The sequence below is a fragment of the Oryctolagus cuniculus genome, chromosome 2, assembly GCF_051225735.1.
Source record: "Oryctolagus cuniculus isolate XC-2025 breed Fujian yellow rabbit chromosome 2, ASM5122573v1, whole genome shotgun sequence".
Taxonomy (NCBI): Eukaryota; Metazoa; Chordata; class Mammalia; order Lagomorpha; family Leporidae; genus Oryctolagus; species Oryctolagus cuniculus.
This window is the reverse complement of record NC_142868.1, coordinates 42,864,636-42,883,766: the sequence shown is the minus strand read 5'-3', so window position 1 is coordinate 42,883,766 and position 19,131 is coordinate 42,864,636. Positions and strand designations below refer to the sequence as shown.

At 56.9% G+C, this 19,131-nt stretch overlaps 1 protein-coding gene across 1 annotated transcript; it reads right to left on the bottom strand.

Annotated features, from left to right (window-relative positions):
- Positions 1–2,247: 2,247 nt before the first annotated feature.
- On the bottom strand, positions 2,248–19,102 carry CTSB (cathepsin B). Its single transcript, XM_002709436.6, has 10 exons — positions 19,021–19,102; positions 8,547–8,697; positions 8,029–8,114; positions 7,075–7,189; positions 5,760–5,878; positions 5,439–5,524; positions 5,041–5,184; positions 4,598–4,714; positions 3,524–3,652; positions 2,248–3,207 (listed from the first exon to the last, which is right to left on the bottom strand). Exons 2-10 carry the CDS (start codon positions 8,670–8,672, stop codon positions 3,110–3,112), a joined length of 1,020 nt encoding a protein of 339 aa, XP_002709482.1. The 5' UTR covers positions 8,673–8,697; positions 19,021–19,102; the 3' UTR covers positions 2,248–3,109.
- Between the last annotated feature and the right edge of the window lie 29 nt (positions 19,103–19,131).

Sequence of the window (19,131 nt, the reverse complement as noted above, 5' to 3'; positions counted from 1 at the left end):
CAATAAGCCCAATTAAACTTGAATTTCAGATTAAAGGGTCTTAGTATAATTATAGCCCCAATATGGCATGGAACATTTATGCTAAAAAGTATGTATCTGAAATTCAAATTTAATTGCACATCTTGTATTTTTACTTGCTAAGTCTGGCAAACCCACCTTCCACTCCCCAGCTCAATTTATAGCCTCCCTGGTATGCCATCTGTTTGGTTCCTGCTTAGAGTGAGCATCTGACCCATCCGAGTCTAGGCCTTTAAAATAGAACAGTTGGGAGCAAGAACCTGTTCTCAACCCGGGGGACTTGTGGAAGTCCAATCCGGACACGCACATGCTTCTGCCTCTGGTGCCAGGGCCATCCCGGAGAGGCCCCATTCCACCAGCTGCTGAGCTCCATCCCGGGGCCTGGCTGTGCGGAGCGGAGGGACAGCAGGCATCTGCTGAGTAACAAGCGTCCTGAGTTCTTGGCACCTTTAGGAGCAGAGCTGTAAGGCTGAGAGTTTTGAAACCATCAGAATTGCCCCGTTGCAAGGACCAGAGATTTCCCAACCCTGCAGCAGCTGCTGCTGGTGGGGCTGGTTTGAGGACGACTGCTTCCAGAAACCACCAGAGGTCTTTTAAAACACAAATGGCTCCCCCCTGCCCCCCCACCCCCGGCATCCTGAGTGCGTTTCCGGGAGGCCCTGGGGTGATGGCCATGCTGCTGGCTGCAGACCACTTAGAGTAACAAGGCTTTCAGAGTGGAAAAGGCTGAACTATTTTGCCCAAACTTCTAAATTGTTACGGCCTCAAAGAATGTCCTTTGCTAGGGCTGCAAAGGCAATGTGACCTCCATCTGTCACCTGTGGACGGGCATCCAAGAAAAGTCCCAAACTGACGGATGATTCACCCGTGGTGCATCTCCCCCAATCAGGAAGGTGGCAAGGCAGGCTTCTCTCCCAGAAGCTGCGCAGCCACGTGTGAAGGTGCCCCACGCTTCACTGACTCCACAGCTGCAAGGGGGTGCGTGAGGGAGGCAGGGAAAGAAATATGGGACTGGAATTACTCAACTCAGTTTGGGCACAGGTAGCACTAAGAACTATGAGCTATGAATTTATTTGGAATTCTAAGAATAAAGTGATTGCCAACTTGTGCCTCAGGTCACCACTGTTCATCATCCGAGTGTCCCACTTTTCCTGCAGTGTTCAGGTTTTTGGAGCTTATCTGATACGGCTTCTGATCTCCAACTCCCGAGTGATGCCGGACGCCAGGCTCCCCGTGCTTCTGGAAGGAGCTATCCCCACTGACATTCTCAGTTGGCGAAGGGAAAGAAATGAGGTATCTCAACTGATCCGTGGGTTGAGTGTGGATTCTCCTGGCTTCCTCAGGAACCTGGGCACCGAGATGTGATTCTTTTTTTTCTTTTTTTTTGACAGGCAGAGTGGACAGTGAGAGAGAGAGACAGAGAGAAAGGTCTTCCTTTGCCGTTGGTTCACCCTCCAATGGCCGCTGCGGCCGGCGCACCACGCTGATCCAATAGCAGGAGCCAGGTAGTTATCCTGGTCTCCCATCGGGTGCAGGGCCCAAGCACTTGGGCCATCCTCCACTACCTTCCCTGGCCACAGCAGAGAGCTGGCCTGGAAGAGGGACAACAGGGACAGAATCCGATGCCCCGACCAGGACTAGAACCCGGTGTGCCGGTGCCACAAGGCGGAGGATTAGCCTAGTGAGCCGCGGCGCCGGCCCTGAGATGTGATTCTTAACCAGGGCATTACAATGGCGAAGTCCTCCCCCAGCAGCGTCAGCCAGGGACACAGGGAACTCTCAAAACCCCCTACACTGAGCACTCCCACGGAAATGGCACCCTCTGGTAGGGTCCCTGTCTTCACCATGGGCGATGTGCCATGCCTGCATCTTGCCAGGTACAAGGTTTGTGGTTAATAAAAAAATGCACTACAACCACGACCTTAATTCTCTAAGCGGGAGCACACTGGCCAAGGCTGGGGCGTATTCAGAGGGAGCGATCTACAGGGAAGGATTACGGGGACGGCAGGGAGCTGTAAGGAGAATGATGCCATGGACTATAAACAGGGTTGGGGCAATGAGAAGTTGAAACTGCAGCTGCAGGGGCATGCAGTTACACACACACACACACACACACACACACACACACACGATTCTTGCAGGGGCGGGATGCGGCGGCAGAGACAGCAGCCACCAGGCTGCAGGCAGTGAGCAAGGGCTTGGAGACGCCAGCAGAGCACAGACCTCGGGTAGAAGGAGAAACCTTTTATTGGCACAGTCATTCCTCATTAAATGGACAGGGTGAAGCAGTGATTTTTAGAAAACAGTAAAAGCTGGTTTCTCCCACACTAGTCCTGCCAGGTGCCATGTCAGGAGACAGTCAGCAAATCCAGACCACCAGGTTTTGTTTCACGCCGCGCCATTGGGAGACAATCTGGAAAGGGAGTGCCGCTCTTCCAACTATTAGACCTGTTTGGTCACGTGATCAGCTCAAGGATGCAAAAAAATACAACTTCTATTAGAAAGGAACCATGCCGAGGACAAGACCGGAGAGGGTTTGCGACACTGCGAAGCTTGGCAGGTGCAGGGGCCCTGGGGGGAGGTGGCGTCTTCCAGAGAGTTGCCGCCATCTCTCCTCGGAACCTGGTGCAGGTCTAGAAGGCGACTTGCTGGCGGCGTCAGCAGGAACGCCACTCGCCAATGCCTCGGAACGCCTGCTGCCCACGCCGACAGGTCTGTCCTGCTCTTGGAGGTTCCGGAGAGAGGAGGGGTGCGGTGGTTGCAGCTGGGGCGGGAGCAGCAGGTGCCTAGTGGAGGAGGAGCCTCCTGCGCTCACAGCAGTGGCCGGCGCGGCCCGTTGCCTCCTGACCAGCGTCCACTGAGCAGGCTTGGAGGGGGCAGCCATGGATGCGTCTCCTTGGAAGACAGCTCTGGGGCGGACGCAAGCGTGGCCCAGTCCAGTCCTTCAGGCCCTGTCTAAAACCTCCCGTATCATCTTGTGTGGAAAGCCATTCCTACCTACCCCAACCCCATCTCATCTCCTCCCCAGCCCAATCCGATACATTTAGGGGCGCCTCCCCCACGGCGGGGGAGGGGGCCAGCCCACAGCGGGTTAGATCTGTCGCCAGTACTGGTCAGTGCGCGGGATTCCGGCCACAATTTCGGATTCGATTCCACAGTGATCCTGTCCTCTGAGGATTTTAAAGAAGCCTGGGAAAGAAAAGGTGCTTTCACAGTGGGCCTTGGTTTGGACTGTCATCGAAGCAAGGAGACCCATCCTCTAAAAGACCCAGGAGCAGGTCGCCAAGCCAGCCCAAAGCAGGATGTCACAGAGGGAGCTGTGGTGGCCACACTCCCCAATAAGCAAGGCCTCAGGGTGGCCTGGGGAAACCTGGCTCAGGCAAAGCTTGGGGTTCAGGGGCTCAGGGTTGGGAGCTGTGTGGCTGGTGGAGCCCAGAGCCCCAGGTGGCCACTCTGTCCTGGCCCCCGGCTCCCCACTTTTGGAAGGAAGGGGACTGCCACTCACCCTTGTCACCCCAGTCGGTGTTCCACGAGTTGGCCACCAGCCAGTAGGGGACGCCGTTCTCCTCGCCCCAGCCCAGGATGCGGATGGCGTGGCCTCCCATGATGTCGCCAGTTGTGTGCTGGTACACTCCTGGGGAAGGCAACCGGCCCGGTCACACCCACACGCCATTCTACCTCCCACAGCAGCCCCGGGAGACACAGGCTCCAGATGGATCAAGAGGGCCCTGCGAGGGAGGCACCGGCCCCTGGGTGCTCCTCCCACCAGGAGCTTCCAGACACTCCCATGATACCAGGGGCATTATTCAGATACATCTCTGGGGCCGGCGCTGTGGCATAGCAGATTAAGCTTCCGCCTGCAGCGCCGGCATCCCATATGGGCACCAGTTGGAGTCCCGGCTGCTCCACTTCCGATCCAGCTCTCTACTATGGCCTGGGAAAGCAGTGGAAGATGGCCCAAGTCCCTGGGGCCCTGCACCCACGTGGGTGACCCAGAAGATCCTGGCTCCTGGCTTTGGCCCTGGCTGTTGCAGCCATTTGGGGCGTGAAACAGCTGCTGGCGGATCTCTGTAACTCTGACTTTCAAATAAATTAAAAACAAAACAAAAAACCAGGAGTGGGGATGGCATTCAGAGTTGCATCTTTACAGCAGTTTTTTTTTTTTTTACTTTGTCCAGTCCTGGTTTTCATGAGAACCGAGGGCTTCGTTCCCGATTTAACTGCTCATAGAAGAGATCCAGGGAGGAAGGGCTCTGGAAGAAAGCTCTGCCCACAGCAGCGGGGCATCAGGCGAGGGGCCCGACAAAGCGCAGAGGCTAGGGCAGGCGGGAGGACGGGACGGGAGGGTGAAGGCTTCTCAGGAGAGCCGGGCCCCAGGGACAGGAAGGAGAGAGCCAATCAGAAACAACCCTGGGGAGACTTTGAGGAGCCAGGGAGACACAGGCACGGAGAGCTGGGCGAGAGGAAGCCTGCGCGATCCTCCAAGGAGCCAGGAGCCCAGAGCCCCGAGCCCCGAGCCCCGAGCCCCAGCCCGTGTGCGGCGCTGCCCCTGCAGTAGCCCTCTGCCGGGGGCACGCACCTGACTTGTACATCAGGAAGTCGGAGTACACGGTGAAGGCGCCCTCCACCGGGCCGTTTTTGTAGATCTCTGCCTTGATCTCATTCTCGTCACTGGAGACGCTGTAGGAACTGTATCCTGGGGAGGCAACCGGGCAGGGTGATGGTGCTGCCCGTGGGGGACACTGTGGCGCCAGGGGAGCGCAAGCCTCGGGGGCGCCCAGAGAAAGGGCCTGCAGGAGGCCCGAGGGAGCCCCTCAGACGGACGGCTCCGCCATCCCTTCCGGCTTGCAGGAATGCAGTGGGGAACGGCAGACAAGGCAAGTGTACCGTGGCCTGAGGCAGGGCAGGCCTCACTGCCGTTCCTTGGTCTGCCCCGGTGTCCGCGACTCCAGGATCCAGTGTGGCTGGCCTGTCCCCACCGTGGCTCCAGGGAGTGCCGGCAGACACCCCCAGCCCACTTACCATAGTGCTTGTCCTCCTTGTAGGACGGGCTGTAGCCGGGCTCGCAGGTCTTGCTGCACCTGGGCGTGTCTCCCTCCCCCGTGCACGCGGGCCGGGAGCCGTTGACGTGGTGCTCGCACGGAGGGATGGAGTAGGGTTTGCAGCCTAAGGCAACCAAGGAGCAAGAGGGGCAGTTGGTCTCCAGCCCCCACTGGGAGACCCTGCAGGCCAGGGCTGCCTTCCGCCTGCAGCTGACAGTGCTGGCGCTGCCGGCCGGGTGACTGGCTTGTGTCCACCCCACCTCTCAGCCCAGCCCTGTGCCCTGTGCTGTGGACCTTCGCGTTACAAAGGAGGATGGAGCCATCAGGACTCAGCCTATAAAATCCAGCCGCATATCTGGGCTAAGGGCACACACTCACCTACGTGGGAGTCATAGAGGCCCCCGGACACGAGGCCTTTTTTGGTCCAGAAGTTCCAAGCTCCAGAGGGGTAGCCGCCATTACAGCTGAAAAGGAAACACGCGCGTGTGCAGCTCTAGTCAGAGCCACTGTGAGAAGTTCTAGCTGCTCCCCAGAGCACGGCCAGGAGACAGGGGCACCGGGCCCAGAGCCTTCAGCGAGGTTATGAGACCCAGTTTCGCTAGGACTCTGGGAGCCCTGCCGGCTCTCCCATGCCTTCTGACTCGACGGAGCACCGCTTCCCTGCACCAGGCACCCTGGGTCGCCCCGCCGCGGACTCACCCGTCTCCACACTGGCCGCCGCAGCAGGTGAGCATGTCCTCCGCCGACACCTCCACATTCACGTGCCCGTTGGTGTGGATGCAGATCCGGTCGGAGATGGCTTCCACGGCCCCGAAAGCCTGCAGGAACAAGCGCCATGGGCTGAGGAGGCCGCCTCCCTGGCCGGTGGCCAGCTCCAGCTGTCACCTGGGGGGGCCGCAGACCTTCTGTGGGGGCCCATCTCTTGGTACATCTGCCGATGAGCAGGTGGGCTCCGACTCAGCTGTACCGTAGGAGACCACCTTAAACCTCCGCTAGGGAATTCCATTCGTTTCCGAGACAGCAGCTTGTGTGTCCAACGTAAAACACAGCTCACGCAGAAGGCCAGCACCATGTGCTTTCACTTAGAGGAAGCCCTGGCATTGTCAAACTCACAGAAACAGGAACCATAGCGGGGCCTGCCGGGACCTGGGGAGCAGGGGTCACTGGGCATGGGGATGGTTACTCAACACTGGGCAGGCTGGGGCCAGCGCTGTGGTGCAGCAGGTAAAGCCGCCGTCCGCAGTGCCGGCATCCCATATGGGTGCCGATTTGAGTCCCGGCTGCCCCACTTCCAATCCAGCTCTCTGCTAATAGTCTGGGAAAACAGTGGAAGATGGTCCAGGTCCTTGGGCCCCTTCACTTGCATGGGAGACCCGGAAGAAGCTCCTGGCTCCTGGCTTTGGATCAGCCCATCTCTAGCCATTGCAGCCATATTTGGGGAGTGAACCAGCAGATGGAAGACCTCTCTCTTTCTGTGTCTCTGCCACTGCCTCTGTGTAACTCTGCCTTTCAAATAAATAAATAAATCTTAAAAAAAAAAAAAAAAACAAAAAACAAAACAAAACAAAAACACTGGAAAGGCACTTAAGGCCACCGGACTGTGCATTTAACAAATGGTTCTGATGGCTACATTTGGCCACCCTGTGCCACAATTAAGCAAAATCAAGATAGCGCGTTGCACAGATGGGGCACTTTCACGGAGCGGAGCAGCGGTCAGAGGCACTGGTACTTGCTGACAGGCCAGGCAGCGTGTGACAGCAAGGAAACCAGCTACACAACCCAGGCGCTCGGGACTGCCGGTGTGCAGCATGCTTCGCCCATCCGTCGTACCACCTAATCCTGGCGAGAACTCACAACCAACCAGAGGCACCTGATGATTATTTTTTTAATGGATGGAAACGGAGATGCTGAAAGCTTACATGCTGGCCTTGTCACAGGCTGGTCTGATCCTAACCCCGGGATCGCTGACCCCGCCCCCTGTGCCCGACGCCCGCCCCAGGCATCAGGGGCTTACCCAGCAAGAGCCGCAGGACCCCTGGTCTCTGATCTCCTTGATGGTTGGACAGTTCGGCCACTGTTCCCGCGCGTCGAAGCTCTCAGGCAGTTTTATGTCATCAGCGAACTCAACTCTGGGGAAGGAAAGGTCTTTATCAGAAACCCTCATCCTATAGCTCGTGCCCTGCCTCCCTGCAGAGGCTGCCTGGCTTAAGAGCAGCTGGCTGGGGCCGGCGTTGTAGCGCAGCAGGTTAAAGCCCTGGCCTGAAGTGCAGGCATCCCATATGGACGCCGGTTCTAGTCCCAGCTGCTCCTCTTCTGATCCAGCTCTCTGCCATGGCCTGGGGAAACAGTGGAGGATGGCCCAAGTCCTTGGGCCCCTGCACCCATGAGGGAGACCCGGAAGAAGCTCCTGGCTCCTGGCTTCGGATCAGTGCAGCTCCGGCCATTGAGGCCAATTGGGGAGTGAACCAGCGGATGGAAGACCTCTCTCTCTGCGTTGTCTGCTTCCTTCTAGACTTACTACCTGGGAGTTTCGAGGGTCTCAGACACAGGGTTTCCTGTTTCCCCTGCTCCCAGGCATAAACAGCTGCCCAGGTCCCTGACATCACCATAAGTATCACCACCATCAGATGACGGTGTGGTCTCCCCTCACTCAACTACCCCGGCCTTGGGGAGACACCTGATGCTTGTTCAAGAGTAGCATCTGTGTGAAAATGTGCACTGCAGTTTGCTGGGAAAAAAGCATTAACGGGAGATCACATAGCTTTTCTTAGGTTTCGCCTTAAATTCTCCAAGGTTGAGTCCGGGCAGACCTGAACCTCCCTGTCACACCTGCCGCCCCTCCCCCCGGGGGCCCTGCTCTGAGGCAATCCAGCTTCCCAGGGCAGCCCTTACTTCACATGGCCTCTGCAGCCCTGGGGGCCTTCTCCCTCTCCTGCTTCCCTCCCCGGGGCTCTCCCAGGGCACTCACCTGCGGGGCAGCTTGGGCCCTCCCAGGAAGGTGCCGCACAGCTTCTTGAGGTAGCTCACCTCCACGTTGAAGAAGTTGTGCCCGGCCTGGAAGAGAGCCACCCTCTCAGTCACCCAGCAGCAGACGGGTGCTGCCTCCTCTGAAAGCCGGCGTGGGAAGGGCAGGGGTCCTGCACAGCTGGGGAATGGCTGGAGTGACCCTCGGACCTCTCATCGCCACCATTTGCTGGCAAGAAGACAGAACCTCCCAACCCCCAACACAGGGGTCGGTACCGATGAAGCAGCACGGGACCTCCCTGGCTGTGGACACTCCTGAAGTTTGCTTACGCCCGCACGTGCACACGCTCACACACACGCCCCCCAACACACAGTGCTCAGGATGGGAGGTCAAGGGCCTGGTCCTGAGCTTCAACTGCCCAGGACATAGTCCTGCGGCCACAGCAGGCGTCTCTTTCCTGGGGATCCGTGTGCAGATAAACCTGCGGAGCGGACCCAGGCTGGGAGCAGCCCCCAGCCCACCTGCCACGTCGTGTTCTGCTTGTTGATGAAGTTGACCAGCTCATCCGACAGCGGGTGCAGATGGGAGTCGCTCCAGGCGCTGGTCAGTGCCAGCAGGCAGCAGAGAGGGGACAGGAGTCGCCACATTCTGGAAGACAGATCCTTGATGCACCTGCCAAAGATGGAACAGCAAACATCAGGCTGCTTCTCCCCCACTGGGCTCCCTTGCTCTGCTCATAGGGCACAGTCTCGGCGCACACCTGTCCTGGCCCCACCCCTGCCTGTTCCCCCCTAGGTGACTGAAGCGTGGTGCAAGAGCAGAGAGCCCTCAAGGACCAGGGATGTCCATGGGCTCCCAGCCTCATGGCCATGCAAAGTCCCTAACTGTGCCTGGTGCACAGAGCCACGTGCAAAGCCCTGTCTGTGCCGGGTGTGCCGGAGCCAGGAACGGGAAAGCCCTGGGCTGTGTTGCAGCTACACTGAGTCCAGGGCCTGCTCTGTTTTCAGATCTGCAGAACAAAGGTTGAGACTTTTCCCCAGTGAGAGATCTGAAACTGTGTGATCATGACCTAGGGGAGGAGAAACCTGAGAGAAAGTAAGACGCGTGAGCACCGTTCTCGACAAAACGCGCACAGGCCCCAGAGTGCCGGCCCGCGTGCCGACTGGGGCACGGAGCAGGTCTGGCGGGTGGCACCAGCCTTCTGGGATCTGCTCTGGCTTTTCCGGTCAGCCAAGGGCTCCGCTTCCGGCTTGAGATGAGGCTTCTGAGACGTCATCACATCACTGCCTCGGCCTTTGCCCTTGGACTCGCTCCTTGGTTAAGAGACCAACGAGTTCCAGCCGACCCATGAGTCACCCTCTTACGCAAGTCGAACAAAAGCAAGAAGTGTTCCCTGGGCACCGGCACCTGGGGCCCTGTGGGCACCTGTCCCCGGCCTGATGTAGGAGCTGGCACTTGACACTCCGCCTCGCCTGGTGAGGTCTGTTTCAGGGAAAATCTGAACTTCATTGTTGCTTAGTTCACAAGTCATCCGGAAGAACAAACGCGTGAGGACAGCAAGATGACTCTGACGGGAGCCTGGTCCTCCAGGGCAGCAAACTGCTTCACGCAGCACCAGAGCAGCTCTTCAACGGGGCGCCCAGAAGCACGCCCCACACGGGGCGCCCAGAAGCACGCCCCACACGGGGGCGCCCAGGGCAGCTGGGCAAGGCCCCCGAGGAGGCGACAGGCGATGCCGCAGCAGGTACTGCCTGCACATCTGCTGTCCATTTTGGAAAAAAGAGTAAGGCTGAATTTTTGCACTTGACTCCTACCTCACAGAAAGTGCCTCAGTGAGACAAAACTCACAAATAAAAAAACAGGAAAGTCTCATGAAGAAAAACCCATGATTTTCAACATTGTATCATTTTGAGGAACGCCTAAGACTGATGTAAAACATGACCTTCAAGGAGAAAGATCTGATTACATGAAAATAAAATTTCTTTAAAAAAATCAAATAAAGACAAACTTAAGATGCCCGCGTTCCATATCAGAGTACCTGGGTTTGAGTCTGGCGGCAGCTTCCTGTTCGTGCAGAGCCTGGGAGGCAGCACTGATTGGCTCAAGCACTTCGGACCCTGCTACCTTTGTGGGAGACCTGGACTGAGTTCCTAGCGCCCAGCTTCCACCTGGATTGTCCCAGCTGGTCTAGTTATTTGGGGGAGTGAAACAGCAGATGGGAGCTGTCACTTTGTCTCTTTGCCTCTCTCAAACAACAGTAACATGGGGCTGGCACTGTGGGTAAAGCTGCTGCCTACAATGCTGGCACCCTACACGGGCACCAGCACCAGTTCCAGTGCTGGCTGCTTCACTTTTTTTTTTTTTTTAATTTATTTATTTGAAAGTCAGAGTTACACAGAGAGGAGAAGAGGCAGAAAGAGAGAGAGAGAGGTCTTCCATCTGCTGGTTCACTCTCCAACTGGCTGCAATGGCCAGAGCTGTGCCAATCCAAAGCCAGGAGCCAGGAGTTTCCTCTGGGTCTCCCATGCAGGTGCAGGGGCCCAAGGACTTGGGCCATCTCCCATTGCTTTCCCAGGTCATAGCAGAGAGCTGGATGGGAAGTGGAGTAGCCGGGTCTCGAACCGGTGCCCATATGGGATGCCAGCACCTTAGGCAGTGGCTTAACCCACTATGCCACAGTGCTGGCCCCTGCTTCACTTCCAATCCAACTCCCTGATAATAAGCCTTGGAAGGCAGCAGAAGATGGCCTGGGTACTTAGGCCCTTGCCACACATGTGGGAGACTTGAATGGAGTTCCAGGGTCCTGGGTTCGGTCTGGCCCAGCCCTATTGCAGCCATCTGGGGAATGAACTAAAGGATGGAAGATCTCTCTGTGTCTCACCCTCTCTCTGTAACTCTGTCTTTAAAGTAAACAAATAAATCTTTAAATATAGCCCAAAAAATCAGAGAAATACAAACAGCATAAAAGAAAAATGGTAAAAGGATATACAGTGACTTTATAGAAAACTACAAATGGCAGCATAGATATAACAATGCCGAGCCTCAGAGGCACGTAGATTAAGTCAAGGGGATATTCATTAGATGTCAGACTGGGAAAGGCTGGGCGGGTGTGGCCCTTCCCTGTGGGGAAAAAGAGGCCAGCACTGATAACAGGTGCTTGGGGCAGGGCAGCCATGGCAGGGCCAGCCTGCGATGCCTCCCAATCCTTAAATCTGCAGGCCCTGGAACATAGCAATTTGACATTTAGAATTCATTGGACACGTAGAGTAGTCCCTACAAACAGAGATACAAATACAGGATTTTTACTAAATAGTCCTTGTTTGTAGTAGCAAAAGGCCAGAAACAAAAGCCGATAAGGAAGCAACAGTTAAATTATGGTAAGTGGTTACTTGGAATACAAAGTAGCCACCGAACAACTGTGCTAGCTGAACTGCATCCTACCACACAGCTAAAATAAAAATGCCCCAGTCAGACTGTCAGTGGGGGAAAGCGAGTTGCAGATGCTCAATGCGCGAGTCTATTAAGCAGCACGCGCCCAGAGCTGCATTCCTGTTACGGCATCCAGGGCATCACGGCAAGGATACAAAAGAGGTGAGGATGCTACAGGGGTTTGTGTCACTACAGATCCTTCCTTTTTTAAAAAAGAAGCAGGGGAAGACATTCGGCTTAGCTTAAGATGCCCACACCTCACATCAGGGTCCCCGGGTTCAACACCTGGCCCCTGTGCCTGACTCCAGCTTCCTACTGGAAATGACTCGATCCCCTAGGTCCCTGCCACACACAGAGGGAACCTGGATTGAGTTCCAGGCTCCCAGCTCCAGACACTGCAGGCATGCGGGCAGTGAACCAGTGGATAATGGCAGATCTTCCTGCCTCTCACATAAATAATACTTTAAATTAAGAAATACACTTGTTTTTGTATTTTATTTTTTAAAATTAACTGATTTATTCAAAAAGCAGAGTTACACAGAGACAGAGGGAAAGATAGAGAGATCTTCCATCTACTGGTTCACTTCCCAAATGGCTGCAACGACCTGAGTGGGACCAGCCAAAGCTAGGAGCAGGAGCTTCTTCTGGGTCTCCCACATGGGCAGCAGGAACTCAAGTACTTGAGCCGTCCGCTGCTGCTTTCCCAGGCCATAGCAGGGAGCTGGATCAGAAGTGGGGCAGCCGGGACTTGAACACACAACGCTGGCCCCTTGCTCTTTTTTTTTATTTTTTAAAGAATTATTTATTTATTTTAAAGTAAGAGTTACACAGAGAAAGAAGGAGAGGCAGAGGGAGAGAGGGAGAGAGGGAGGGGGGGAGAGAGGGGGAGAGAGAGGGGGAGATAAAGGGGTAGAGAGAGGGAGAGAGAGAGAGGTCTTCCACCCGCTAATTCACTCCCCAATTGGCCACAATGGCCGAAGCTATGCTGATCTGAAGCCATGAACCAGGAGCTTCTTCAGGTTGCCCAGGCAGGTGCAGGGGCCCAAAGGCTTGGGCCATCTTCTACTGCTTTCCCAGGCCATAGCAGAGAGCTGGATTGGAAGTGAAGCAGCCAGGACTCAAACCGGTGCCCATATGGGATGCTGGCACCGTAGATGGTAGCTTTACCTGCTATGACACAGCGCCGCTTCTTGTTCTTGAATTTTAAAGTTTTGTTTCTTTTAGGAAGAATGGTAGCACTGCTTCTGAGACCCTAAGCCACCAAACTGATAAACATCTGATCCCCAAATGCATTTTCAGTGACTTCTGAGACTGCCTGCCTAGTGACTTTCTGTTCATACACTTCACTTCCGTTTCCAATGACTCACAGGGGACTGGGAGTCACATGGCCACATGACCACATGTCAGCCACCCACACGGCCTCTGAAATGTTAGGTAAATGCGTCTCCTGGGCAGCAGGGTGCAGCAGGCTGGTTCTTTTCCTTCCTTTCAGTGGTACCCTCTGACCTACACGGGGCACTTTAACCTTTCCGCAAGATGGGAGGAGCTGGTACAGGAACCCCGCGGAGTCCACTCGCTGTAGGCACAATCAGCAGCACAGGGCCTGAGCAGAAGGGCTGCCCCGCTCGGCTTCTCACCAGCACGGGTCCAGGGTGACATGCAGGACCTGGCTGGGTCCTCAGGAAAGCCTCGCGTGAGACAAGATGCTGCACACATGTCCAATGGCAGCAGAACGTCCCCAGGTGCCCCTGGGAGAATGGCATCTGTTGTCACATTAAGTCACAAGCCAAGCGGAAGACGGCTCATTCCTATGGCAACTCAAATTTCTAAACAAGATCTCTGGTTTCTCTGTTGGCAGAACACAGGCGCTCCTATCTCCCAAGGGGTCCCTAGCTCCTGCATGCCCACCTGCCTTGGCCAGTGCCACGCCATTCCCAGCCGAGTCCCCTGGCCTGCAGGCCTTGCATGGGCTCCATTCCCTTCCTCCGGCTCTGCAATCCTCCGCCCACCTCTGCCAACCTTGTTCTCCCTACGCACCACCAGGGCTCTCCGTGAACTCCAAGCTGACAGCTGGGGACTGCTATCCAGCATTAATGTCTGACACGACGTGGCGCCCACACACAGCTAGGGTGTCAGGGACCCTCACACAGGTAGGGTGTCAGGGACCCTCACACAGGTAGGGCATCAGGGACTCTCCACTCCTTCCCCGAAGCCCCTGGGTTAAGATTCTAGGGGCCACAAGCGAGGCCTGGGCTTGGAGGATGGGAACCTACATCTCAGCTCTGCCACCTGCTGACTTTGCCTGAGCCGCAGTCTTTCTCTGTAAAGTGGGAGTAATGGCCTCCAGATCTGGGTGGAAGCCGGGAACAAACTGAGGTGGGCAAAAGCCCCTGGCAGGGGTACAGTGAGAAGGTAATGAAACTGCTCAGCCCAGCAGCTTTGCTGCCCTCCCTTCTCCTCATTCCCGCACTTCTAATTTCAGGAGGGAAGGGGTCCAAGCAGATGGGGAACAGCTGGGAGTCATCAGAACCCCTTTCTCCAGGCGTGGCCCAGGGGCTAACAGCTGTGGGCACCAGTGACTGCTGCTCCTCAGGCAGCTGGGCCCTTGGGCAGACATGCTCTGCCCCTTCCCCAAGCTAATCTCTGGCGAAAGTACCCGAGCTCTTCTCACTTCTTCCTTTTCCAAACCCACACAGCACTCAGTAGTTTCTAAGTCCCACCAAGGTGGGTAGAATGCTGTCATGTCACCAGGCGAGACGTCCACCAAATCACCTGCTGTCCCAGCAAAGCCACTCCTCAGATTGCCTTGAAGCCACACCTAGGACACACAGGGACCCTGGGACCCTGAAAGATGGAATGAACATCGAAGGGGAAGGGGAAGATGCCTGTATCCCGCATCAGAGTGCTGGTTCAAATCCTGGCTCCTCTGCTTCAGATCCAGCTTCCTGCCAGTGCAACCCAGGAGGCGGCCGAGGACAACCCTAGTGCCTAGGCCCCCACCACCCACGTGGGACACCTGGACAGTGCTCATGGTTCCTGGCTCTGGCCTGGTCCAGCCCAAGCTATTGTGGTCATTTGGGGTGTGAACCAGCGGATGGAAGATCTCCTCTTTCTCTCTCTCTCTCTCTCATTCTAACTTTCAAGTAGATGAAAATAAGTAAGCCGTTTTTGAAAAGCGAACAAATGTCTAGCAACACGGTATTTATGCGGTCCATTGCTCCTCCCTGATCACCCCTCTGTGACAGCGCGGCTGACTTCTTCCACAGAGGGCTGGAAGGAATCAGAAACTTCGAGTGCCTGTGTTTTCCCGACACTGCCAGTTGGAGGGTGCCTTACCCAGCGCAGTGGAGTGCTCAGGGTTGAGGGATGGCGGAAGGCAGGCAGGCTGCGAGGACACGGCCGGGCCCTTGCTGAGAACTCGGTAAGCTTCTTTCTCTTCTATAAAAACTCCTCTTGCCTGTGTCGCTAGAGGCAGCTGCTCTTCCAGTTTCGACCACTTCAGCGCAGTCACAGACAAGACCGTGCAGATCTGCTATCCCCCACAAGCCGGTCAGAACACGGCAGCCCTGCGGCGGCTGGGAGCGCACTGACCTGTGCTCTGAACACATCGACGGAGGCCAAGACACTGCCTGTCTGGTCTGAATCACAGCCTTGATGTGGTCTCTCATGTTCTGTTTTTGCCCTTTATGGTATTCAGTGCCTTCTGGTTGACAACGCTGAAGGACAAAAACCCCAGTCCTCAGCCCCATCCATCTCTTTATGAACAGACACCAGCTGCCCACTTGTCCCCTGGAGCTGGGCTCCTGGCAGCCATCGGTTGTGTGGCCCAGAAAGGCCATTCAGGGCAGGCAGTGGGCAGCTGGCAGGTGCTGACCAGCCCTGGGGGACCCAAGGGAGCCGGAGGAGCTGTTAGACGACCCTGCCCCTCCTCACCCACCCAAGCCCTTCAGGCCACGCACAGGCACTGCCATGCTGCCCACCTGTCAGCCATCTACCCACAATAAGCCACTCCTTTGCACCAGGTGCAGCAGGGCCAGCCTACTCAAGCTACTCCCCCACATGCCTGGAAAATGTCTCACTACAACGCCCACACTCGGAACCCAGCCCAACACCAGCGCAGTAAACCCTTGCCCGGCGCGTCGTGCATCAAAGAAAATGACGACTGCAGGCCTACAACCACAGACACCATGAAAGCTCCCAGCAGTTCAAAATGTCTTTATTGTTAGTGAGACAATCTAGGCAATGTTCTGGAAAGTTCTGGAAGCTTCTGTCTACCGGCTCTGCTCTATGGCTCTGTTACTTCATGAGATGCACATCTCCGTTGCTAAAGTGGGCATGGCGCCTGGATACTGAAGGATGCTGGGTCTACTTTATATAAAAGCTTTTGATCCTTTGGGATTTAAATGAGATTAATGCTCCTGGCCTCTCCAGCTTGCAGCACACCAAAGTGCCCTAATTCGACTGCAGGTTAGATTACGTAGATTATACTTCCCGCTGGCAGGTGGAGAGCACGCCACACAGAGGTCCTGCCCCCCCAGCTCGGCACTGGTTTCCTCTCCTGGGGAGAGGGCTGACAGAAGGCGGAAGGGGATGCTCCCACGGGCCATCTGCATCACCGGGAGGGGACTCCACAGTTCCCCATGCACATGGCAGGTGACACTTGCTGCCCAGGGTCATTTTATTTTCAAATCTATCCCAGATTAGATGAAAAAAGATATGGCCTCTGACCTACCAGTAAGAAGGCCTTCAACATTATTCATTCTGCTATCTTGACTAACAAAAAGTCACCCCCACACACACACACACAAGGAGAGTTAACTGAGTAGAGCTGCAGCAGGTGCCAGCCATCGGAGGTCTGACCGGTCCTCGCGTGGCAGCAGCCCGTGACTGGCAGCATTCTCCCAGGATTTCTGCAAGCCAGGAAGGCACCAGACTCCTCTGTGCGGGCACATCCCGCCCAAGTGCAGGTCAGCAGGGCACAGGGCCGTGGAGCAGTCACAGCCCGTGTTGCTGAGGGTAGAACATCCTGCCGCTCTGCAGTGCTCCCGTGCCGGGTCTGCCGACTATCTTGGCGCTGTCAGTCCCTTTCTCCTCCACCCATGCGTGCAGATAACGTGAGATTATCTTGACCAGACCTCAGGAGGTTTGCCCTGCTCATTACAGATAACACGGTCAAGGCTCCCCAGCACCTGGCATGCACACAGTACTAATCCCCATAAAGGACCATCGCGCTCGTCTAAGGAGTGCATTGTCCAGGGGAGGAAAACCTCTAAGCAGGGTGGACCTACGTAGAAACTGGTAATGGTCAGGAGACAATCCCAGGTGGAATTTCACAGCTGAGTGACCCCAACCACAGGGACACTTGCAGGCACCCTGCTTTTCTCGTTTGTAAAGTGAAACATGTCTGGAGTTTATGGATTGGCAAATATTACCTGATCGCTGTGAGGCTGGCAGAGCAGACGCCAAGAACCCGCTGCCTCACAGCGGGGCTGCTTACCTGGTCCCAGGTAACCCTGAGACTGGGTGGCCCCAGGTCTGTAGGGGAGGGGCAAGGGCCTGAACCCGTGAGATTTCAGGGGGTCTGGTTCCAGGTGTGGCCATGCTCCATCCCTGCACCGCCCCTCCCACACAGACCAGGGTGGAATGAAAACATCCGCAGCCACACAGCCTCCCTTAGTTCCTGGAGCGGGACCAGGTGTGCACTGCTGACTGCACCCCAATATTCAGTGAGCAAATACACCCCCATACACACTCAGCACCCTCCCTGCCTGAGAACTCCGTGAAAGGCAAAAGCACTCATTTCGCATAGTTCAGCCTCACGGATTTCTGATACTTTCCTTGGGCCAGAGCAGCACAAGCGGGCAGCAGCCCTGTGCGGCCTCCTCTCTCCCCAGTGTGGGTATTCCACACAACTCGCCACTGCCTCTAAGGAAACCACACACGGTGGGCAGTCAAGCCGTGGCCTGGGACACCCGCATCCCGTGAGGGTGCCTGGGTGTGCAACCCAGCTCCACGGCTGCCGGCTTTCTCGTAGGGAGCATCCTGGGAGGCAGCAGGCTCAGCTACTCGGGTCCTGCCAGGCTAGTGAGACCCCGATTCAGTTTCAGGTTGTAGCTTCAACCTGGCCTAGCCTGGGTTGCTGCGCGCACCTGGGGGAAGTGAGTGAAGAAGAGACAGAACCTCTGTCTCTGCCATTCAAGTACAATAAAATTTTAAAAGAAAATCAGGCAATAGTGGTCTCCCTCTACTTTCCAATCCACTGCCAATAGCCGAATAAAATGTCTTCTACCCTACCCTGAATGTGTGTAACTCCCAGACCCAGCAGTTGGGGAAAGAAAAGAAGCAAGGACCTCGGCCCCTGCTGCTGAGTCAGCACCACAGGGGCAATTTCGCCCTGGAGCCAAAGGGCTCCCACCCACGCCCGAATCCAAGCAGCTTGGAAACAGGGCTGTGCTGCCCAGGCCAGCCTCGGGACACCCGGGGAGCCAGGGCCTCGGAAGCAACCCCAGAGGGCCCCGCACCTGTGCCATCAGCAGAACCCTCCGACTTTCTGAAACGGCTTCGCAGCATAGGCAGCCCTGCCCTTCTCCAGGTCTCCATCACCGGAGCCAAGCGGAAGCGGTGTCCTCCATCAACGAAAGGATGGCAGGGAAGGAGTGGCCTCTCCTCAGCCAGCTCCTCTTCACCTACCTCCCAGTGACCCCGGCCCTGGTGGCCGCACCTCTGCCGGTCTCCTCTGGCGAGAGACACCCGGAGATGTGTTCCTAAGAGACCCGAGGTGCTAGGTGGTCCCCTGCATTCCGCAACCTCACTCGCTCCACCACTAGGCAATGGGGTCCCTCCCAGGTCGGATGAAGAATGCCAGAGCCACAGTCCTGCACCTCACACCTGCACCCGCAAACAAGCAGGGTCCAGTTCACTTCCCCCGGTCTGCCTGCCCACCCGTCGTCCCCCTCCCCCAGCTGCTCCTCAGGGCCAGGAGCAGAGGGCAGAGGTGAAGTCCCAGGCAAACACCCTGCTTCCCCTCCCACAGCCCTGCCCCCGGCACCCCGGGGACAGCCTGGGGCCCCCAAGTCCGGGACGGGCTCCTCTCCTCTCCGCTCAGTTTCTCTTCCTGTTTATGAATCGCACTCCTCCTCGTGCCGGTTCCACCCTAGCCACCCAGTTCCAGGTTTCTGTTTTCGAAGGGACCCGACTCCTGGGACTCCAGGAATGGTGTGGAGATTGTGCGCAGTCAAGCTCTTCAGAACGAGAAAAAAGCGACCACGCAGGCAGACGGGGCGCTCTGAGCCCGGGACTGTGTCCCCAAGAGCCCCAAGGCCGGGGTCTGATCGGCGCGCCCCGGCAACCCCACTCGGGTCGGGCCCTGGGTGTGAGCCGAGCAGGCCCAGGGTCACTGCGCCCAGCGATGGCGCAAAGGCGGCCCGGGGCCACCCCTGCTGGCATCGCAGCGACGGCCCCAAGCGTGGCTCTCCTCCGCCAGCCGGGCCCCCAGGCCTGGCCAAGGTTACTTTCCGCAGCCGCAGCGCCGCCACCCAGGCCCGCGCGCCTCCAGCGCCGACTCACCGAGCGCAGCCGTGAGAACCGGGCCTGCAGCCTCCTCGCGCCCGCCGCCGCCGCGCCGCAGCCGGAGCCGAGCAGCCGCCGTAGCTCCCGCAGCCCGCCCGGCGCCCTTTT

Excerpts from the sequence above, each read along its gene's own strand:
- CTSB (XM_002709436.6), bottom strand. The coding sequence starts at position 8,672 with ATGTGGCGACTCCTGTCCCCTCTCTGCTGCCTGCTGGCACTGACCAGC. Across the intron at positions 8,115-8,546 it reads AGCAGAACACGACGTGGCAG|GCCGGGCACAACTTCTTCAA; the intron begins GTGGGCTGGGGG and ends GCTCTCTTCCAG. Across the intron at positions 5,185-5,438 it reads CCTCTATGACTCCCACGTAG|GCTGCAAACCCTACTCCATC; the intron begins GTGAGTGTGTGC and ends TGGTTGCCTTAG.